Raw genomic sequence first — 8,275 nt, forward strand, 5'->3', positions numbered from 1 at the left:
CAAATAAAAATATAATCATCAAAAGCTCAAAAAAAATTCTATAAATCTTTTTTTAAGATTATATAAAGTGCGGTTAGGTGTACATGTTGGATAATGGGATTCAAATCTCTTAAAAACAATCAATAAAACAGACCTGTTTTTACCAAAATTAAAAGACAAATATTCAATAAAAAATAATCTATCTAATGTGTCATGAGTTTTTACAACAAATTAATGAAAAATGATATTAGTGGGGTATTTAAAAATTTGTGTTTGGCTTTTTTTCATACTAGTTTATGTTGGGTGTTTCTTCTTTGTGATAAGTTACATATCATTCTCTTTACATATGACATAGGAGTCATTGGTATTTCAAGCCTTGTTGAAATGCAACTTAAAGATGTTTGACTTTACTTTGGCTACCGTATCGAATTCTTCTAGCTCCGGCTCAACGTTAATATGTTGGCTTTCTTGAGTTGCCACGATCGAGCTTTTGAAAGGGCTCCTCGGTGAAGTAGTGGCTTTAGGGAGAGAGCTTAAAAGAGTGATTAGAGAGCGTATGAGAGCCTAACAGCATATTATGAATGCTTAGTCAAATGTGCCATGAGAGGTTTGAAGGGTTATTTCAAGGATTATGTGATTTTTCATTTCTAAAATTCCCCTAAAACTAGATGTTATTAAGCTATTGGAAGGGATAAATTTATCTTTTTATATTTTTGATTATGAAATAATCAAAATACCCTTAAAAATATTTGTTATATGATTATTGGGAGGGATAAATTGGTCATTTGCCCCTTAGTTGTCGGGTCAACTATTTTACTGTTTGGCCAACCATTTGAACCTCAACGGTCGATCAAGCCTTTTTATAATATTTTTAAATCATAAAACTGAAGGTTCTAATTGGAATCGTCGATTTCGATTTCCCAAACCCACGAACTGGAATTGACTCATTAGAGATAATTCTAATTCGGTTTAGAACCAACGAATCGTTGAGCCAATTCGGTTCTAATTTGAACCAAGCTATGGTCAAACTATCACCAACAATGCTCTGAGTAGCTCAAAACTAGGGTAGGGTGCTTTTGACACTTGACGATCTTAAAAATGTGCCTTTTTGCACTCATAAGGCTTAAAATATTATCTGTGAACAAATGTGTTGTGGCTAGTGAGTCAACACGACCTGGTCCATGGGTCAATGTTGAAAGTTCTTTGTCGACTGAGCTGGACGTCGAGGTAGGTCGGGCCCTAGCGACGGGATGTTGATCAACATTTCTTGGTCTGAGCGTGGTGGTACGCGGGTCGAACAACGTCTTGGTACGAATTCTGATCTGAGGTGTGACATCAACTATGACGTGTCTTGAGCCCAAAATATGCTTTATCATCCTCTAATTGCTTTTTACCACTAGAATACCTCTTACTTTTACATATTAATAATATGAATATATAAAAGGCTTCCTTGTTGGGCCAAAAACATCTTACTTACTCTTCTTGTTAGGCCAAAAATTTTTTCATTCTTACCAAGAAAAAAAAAAAAAGTCTAAACCACCAACATCAGCTTAATAATTCATAGCCTGCTCTCATCAAACCAAAAATGTTCTACCAATTTTCGTTAGGTCAAAAAGACCCAACACACTTGTAACACCAAAAAATGGTCAACCACTCTCATCTGACAAAAAATTTGCTAACCCACTCTTTATCTTAAGAAAATACATAACAGATTTAGTCAAATCAATCAAACCACTAAAGGGACCAATGTGTCTAATGTTTCCTAATCGGGTAAAGTATTTTACATATGTTTCAATGGTATAAATATTAAACCATCTAATACATCATAATCAGACAAAGCATCTCACTGTATGTATATGATGTATTCTCCATTACATAAATACCAAAGCACCTAATGTGTTCTAATTCATTAAGGAAGCATCTCACTTCACATACTATATCTGTTTAGGATATAATCATCAAAGCACTTGATACACTCTAACTAAGCAAAGCATCTTCTATGTATCTCATAAAACTTGAAGTATCAAAAGATTTGATACACTATAATCGAACAAAACATCTTATATGTGATGCATCCTCCTCCTCCTCCTAGGACATAAGTATCAAGACGACAGCTATAGTTATGCAAAACATCTCTCTCATGCATAACATATCTACGTAGGATATAAGCATCAATGCTCTCCAACTAAGTAAATATCTTCTTACACAAGATACATCCATCCAAGACAAAAGTATCAGAACATGCAATGCACCTTAACTTAGCAAAACATCCCCTGTGTCTCATGCATTCATCTTGGACGAAGGCATCGAGAGATAGCACACTATACTCATTTTTAATATAGATAACAATTATTGAGTTTCTAGCAAATACCTTATCCTTCAGTAGAGACAAACCTCTACCCCAAATTGCAATAGGGAGAAAATAATATTCAATTATCTATAACTAACTTAAACTCAACACATATGATTGCTAAATCAGCGTGATATTTAAATAGAATATTCCCTCGTTAAAGCACTTAATCTTTCATGATTGATGATGAATGTAGAATAAATGCTATAAACCATGGTTTCTTTAATTACTTTCTTATCACAAATACTCAGAACTCACCCTTTTGTTTTTTGTTAGAATTAAACTTATTAAGGCACCATCTTGCCTGTAATCAAATTATCTCACAAGTTAGCTCTCTGTTTGAAAGTAGGTCAGACCAACTTCTTGAGACCCTCCTTGGACTTACCAAGTGCAAGCTCTATTTGAGATTATGCAAACAATCATCCACCGTCTCCTATAATTAACTAGTAGCAACATAAAACCTAATGACTCATCAATCATGATATAAAGTTCTAGCTGCACCATATCGGAACTATTGTTGAACACTATGGAGAGCCCTAGGTCAGCAATGCCAATGACAATCGAGAGAGTTGCAAGGACAATGATCTAGTGTGGTATCAACATGAACTTGAGGCACACTCAACCCATGAGATGAATTCTTACATAAACTTCTACCAAAGATAAGTATCTTGATGATATGAGAAACAAGATATGACTCGAGAAAGAACTCAACAAAATTGATCTCCGGAACTAGTAATCTTTCACCCAACTGATACAGAAGAAATATATTTCCCCCAACTCTCATCTTCACGTTCTAATAACTTTTGATGGAAGCACCTATCACGTACAGCATGTGACATTTAGGACTTAAATGACTTTATACACTACTTATGATGCCCACATATGTTTGGCTTTTCCCACCACCTTATAAAAAATGATAGGGAGTGATACACCCATATTCCTCGTGCTTCCATGTATTGCAAAGTGGCCGACCCTCATCCTTCCATACGCTTTCATGCCTTCATCAATGACATAACCTAAAATGTTTCACCCATTCTCATTTGGCAAAAAAATGTTTAATCCATTCTCGCAAGCAAAAAATCTCTGATCTTGTTGGCCTAAAAATGCATGGCCTACTTGTCGGATCAAAGATTTCTAACCCACCCTTATATGATGAAAAATATTAGACCACCATTGTCGAACAAAATATGCTTAACTCACATTATTAGAGGAAAGAAAGAAAGAATGTTTGACCTCCTCGATCAAATCAATCAAACAACCTAGATGTGTGAAGAAATTAGCGCACCCTAACTAAGCATAGAATTTCCCTATTCATGATACATTCCCTATAACATAAATATCAAAGCACTTAATGCATCGTAATCGAGCAAAATATCTCTTCGTGCATAACATGTTCAATAAGCATCAAACGGCTCAATGCACTCAAAGCATCTCCCTATACCCAATGCATCTCCTAGCACATAGGCATCAAAATGCCATATGTCCTAACCATACAAATCATCATAAGCATCGAAATGCCGTATGTGTTCTAACCATACAAATCATCATCTCATACACGTACACGATGCATCTACTTAAAAAATAAGCACCAAACTTCAAATGTATAATACTCGAACAAAATATCTCTCTCCCACGCACCATATATCTAACCTTGAGATAAGCATGAAGGTATTCAATGCATCTAAATAAGAAAATAATCTCCTCATACACGATGCATTCACCTAAGCGATAAGTATAGAGTGCCTGAAATGTCTTGATTAGGCAAACATCTGTTGGCGTATGATGTGTCCACCTATAACATAAACATTAAAATGTCCAGTATATATAATAATTTTTTAGTATTTTTTTTTTTAAGCAATAATTTTTGAGTTTCTGAAAGGAATAATATCCCCCAAAATAGATAAATCCTTATTCCGAGGTGCAATGGGACACAATTATTGAAAAATATATACATAATAATCAGGTTTAAACTTCTTTCTTAACGTCAAGCACAATAATATTAAAAAGATTAAGTTAAAAAAAAATATTCGCAGCAGTTTGGTAAACAATAATAAAAAGATCGAGACAGGAAAATGAGAAAGAGATAAATTTGGGATGCTACGTGGTTCGTCACGCTTCTCATCAAATTGAGTTTAGCTGCTCATCGTTATAAGATATATCGCCCATTTCGTAATGTCAATAGTGCGCCCAACGGGGATTCATCACGCATCTCTTTTCAAACCGCCCATAATACTTAAACCAAAACCCAAACCATCGGTGCTGCTACCTATCCAAAGCCCGAGGGGCGTCTTCACTCACGTAGCAGCCACTCGTGGCCATCTAAGCTCCAAAATGGCTGTCGCTCGCACGGCCTTGCATGGCATCATCTTCCTGTAAGTAGAAAGCTAGCAGATATACACCACACTTGCATCGACTGTTTCTTATACCCTCTCTCTTAATCCGTCACCGCTGCATGCAGTGCAACCTTTACCATCTTCGCTTGCTTAAACGTGCTGCGTCCGACCGCGGGCGCCGCTGGTGTGACGGTGCATGTCGAAGGCGAATATGTAAGCTATCCTTTTTTGTTTCGTCAATGGTTTGGAGTAGTTTGAGCGATGTGTCCGACAGAAGTGGATTTGCAGGTTGTGTTGGACAATGGCATCGTCCAAGTCACGTTGTCGAAGCCCCAAGGTTCCATTACGGGAGTCAAATACCATGGAGTTGATAATGTAATGGAAGTTATCGACAAAGAAGACAGTAGAGGGTATGCTAACATATATCTGCAATTAATCTTTTTCGATCCCTCAAATGCATATCGATCTTATCATCCACTGGTGATGGGCAGGTATTGGGATCTTGTTTGGAATCCATCAGATCGAGATTCTGGCATATATCAGAAGTGAGTGCAGCTGCTCATCTCTCTTTTCCTCCCCTAACCTTTTAGCTTCTGCTTACCATTTCAACTGGCTTACAGAGTATACGGAACCGAATTTGAAGTATTGAAGGGAGATGCAAACCATGTTGAGGTCTCTTTCACAACACAATGGGATCCCTCCAACCGAGGCAAGCTTGTGCCTTTAAACATCGACAAAAGGTTGCACCGCAGATTCTGCGCTTGACGAGAAGCAAATACTTGTAGGCTAGCTAATTGAGATTGAGCTTATAATTCTGTAGGTTCGTAATGTTGCAAGGCAGCTCAGGCTTCTACACCTACGCCATATATGAACACCTTCAAGGCTTGCCTGACGTCAATCTAGGAGAGACCAGGGTGGTTTTCAAGCTTAGAAAGGACAAGTACATGATCTCCACCTTTCTTCATGCAATTTTCTTCTTGACCATTTCATGTTCATGATGTAGATCGTAAGCTTGTTCTTTTCTTGTGTTACTAGCTTCCTCAGAAACACTTATTCTCCGAAACAGGTTTCACTACATGGCCATTGCAGACAACAGGCAAAGAATCATGCCAATGCCTGATGATCGCGGGGAAGGAAGGTCAGAAAAGTTAGGATACCCTGAAGCAGTCCGACTCACTGATCCAATCAATGCAACCTTGAGAGGGGAGGTAAACAGAGGTCTACATTTGAATGCTTCCATTTACGCAGTTCATAGAGTGATCATGCAGCATCTGAATCTGCCAAATAATTGCATAGGTGGATGACAAATACCAGTATTCCTGTGATAACAAGGACAGTATGGTGCATGGATGGATTTCTTCTGATCCTTCCGTAGGGTTTTGGGTGATCACCCCAAGTAATGAGTTTAAGTCAGGAGGGCCTGTGAAGCAAGATCTGACATCTCATGTTGGTCCTACCGCCCTTTCTGTAAGTGCCTCAATCACCTGCAAGATCTTTAATCTTCCTCCCAAGCCACGTTCATTTGTTTGATACGAATCCTTTCTTCCCAAATTTTAGATGTTCGTGAGCTCTCATTACTCCGGGGTGGACACTGTGCCTAAATTCAGGAACGGAGAATACTGGAAGAAGGTGTTTGGTCCTGTGTTCATATATCTTAATTCTGCTCCGGACAAATCGGATCCAAAGCTTCTCTGGGAAGACGCCAAGAAGCAGGTAAGCTTTCTTGCTTCTTTTCCCATCGAAAACTATATTCTATGTGGTAGTCTTTCCATGCTTGAATTCCTTCTACTTGTCAACCCTGAGACACATGCACGAGACTCTACACTGAACTTTCTTGTTCTTGATTCAGATGCAGGTTGAAGTGGGGAAGTGGCCGTACGAGTTTCCTGCTTCAGAGGACTTCCACAAGAGCGAGAAGAGAGGCTCTGTTTCTGGTAGACTACGTGTTGTAGACAAGTATGTAGCACTTTTCTGTTTCCTCGAGCATTTTACTGTGCCTCATAATGTGGAGTGATCTCAGTTCCAATGAGGATATATTATTCTGTCAGGTACATCAATAAGGAATACATAAATGGGAATTCTGCTTTTGTTGGTTTGGCTTCACCAGGAGAAGCAGGATCTTGGCAGAGAGAATGCAAGGTTCCTACCTATGGATCATGCTCAAGCAAGTTCCTGTCATGATCCGAGCTAAAATTGATCACCATCATGTGTTGCAGGGATATCAGTTCTGGGTGAGAGCAGACGTTGACGGCAACTTCGTCATCAAGAACGTAAGAACTGGAGTGTACAACCTTTACGCATGGGTTCCTGGTTTCATTGGGGACTACAAATCTAGTGTAAACATAACCGTGACGTCAGGTTAGTATGATATGTTTGTTGTGATATTCTTGTACTTCTACACTGTCAATTTCATGAATCTGATGATATTAATCCGAGCAGGAAATCACATCAATCTGGGTAACCTTGTGTATAATCCTCCAAGAGATGGGCCAACCTTGTGGGAGATCGGCATTCCCGATCGCTCCGCCGCGGAGTTCTTCGTCCCAGATCCTGATCCTAAATATACCAACAGACTCTATGTGCATCATCCTGATAGGTTGCACAAATCTGAGGGTTCTTGGATTTCACTGCATTTGAGGTTGCAGCACTTCATTCCCCTAAATCCCTTGGTGTTCTTCTTCATCACAGGTTCAGGCAGTATGGGTTGTGGGAGAGATACGCAGATCTGTATCCTGTTGGGGATCTGAACTATACAATTGGTGTCAGTGACTACAGGAAAGACTGGTTCTACGCACAAGTTACCAGGTTCGTCTACTTCCTCTGATCTCTCATCTGTGAAGATACGTTGAATTCATTTTTTTTTAGTTCTTCTACGTTTCTTGCAGGAAGGATGGGCGGGGTTCCTATCAGGCAACTACATGGCAGATAAGGTTTCGACTCGATAGTGTGCGTCGGAATGGACCTTACAAGCTTCGAGTGGCGCTTGCGGCTTCCCATCTATCTGAGCTACAAGTATGTCTGAATCCTCTCTTCCTCCTCCTCCTCCTCCTCCTTCTTCTTGTTGGTGATGACATGAGTGTTCTCGTTGGATTTGAAGGTTCGATTCAACAACCCAAGAGTGCAGCCTGCACACTTCACGACAGGGCTAATTGGGAGAGACAACTCGATCGCCCGACACGGAATCCATGGGTTGTACTGGTTGTTCAGCATCGATGTGGAGAGCAGTTGGCTTCTTGAAGGCGACAACATCATCTTCTTAACCCAGACGCGAGGCCAAAGCCCTTTTAATGGAGTCATGTACGATTACATCCGAATGGAAGCTCCCGCAGGCACTGTCGCAAGCACGGATGATGTTGCTTAATTTAGATTATGTCATGATCATTGAAATTTTGATTCTATCAAACCATATTCTTAGATCGATGTCATCGAGTTGCACGAATAATTTGAGAAATTGAAGATGAAAATTAATAGAGTTATGTTCTTCTCAGACATTGAAACGTAGGGAAGAGACTATGATTGGTTGTCGATTATAGTCGTATCACTTTTATATTAATATTAATAACATAAATACTTTTATGTTATCACCAATCCAAGCCTCTTTCCCTTAAATGGT

At 39.1% G+C, this 8,275-nt stretch overlaps 1 protein-coding gene across 1 annotated transcript; it reads left to right on the forward strand.

Moving 5' to 3' along the window:
• The first annotated feature begins 5,025 nt into the window (after positions 1 to 5,025).
• Positions 5,026 to 8,023, forward strand: LOC103989051 (probable rhamnogalacturonate lyase B). The gene is made up of 14 exons (XM_018825033.2): positions 5,026 to 5,072; positions 5,154 to 5,207; positions 5,283 to 5,402; positions 5,483 to 5,602; positions 5,729 to 5,870; positions 5,959 to 6,129; positions 6,220 to 6,375; positions 6,512 to 6,618; positions 6,711 to 6,801; positions 6,879 to 7,020; positions 7,102 to 7,258; positions 7,351 to 7,467; positions 7,548 to 7,674; positions 7,760 to 8,023. Exons 1-14 carry the CDS (start codon positions 5,041 to 5,043, stop codon positions 8,021 to 8,023), a joined length of 1,800 nt encoding a protein of 599 aa, XP_018680578.2. The 5' UTR covers positions 5,026 to 5,040.
• Positions 8,024 to 8,275: the final 252 nt, after the last annotated feature.

Source organism: Musa acuminata, chromosome BXJ1-1 (genome assembly GCF_036884655.1).
Source record: "Musa acuminata AAA Group cultivar baxijiao chromosome BXJ1-1, Cavendish_Baxijiao_AAA, whole genome shotgun sequence".
Classification (NCBI taxonomy): domain Eukaryota; kingdom Viridiplantae; phylum Streptophyta; class Magnoliopsida; order Zingiberales; family Musaceae; genus Musa; species Musa acuminata.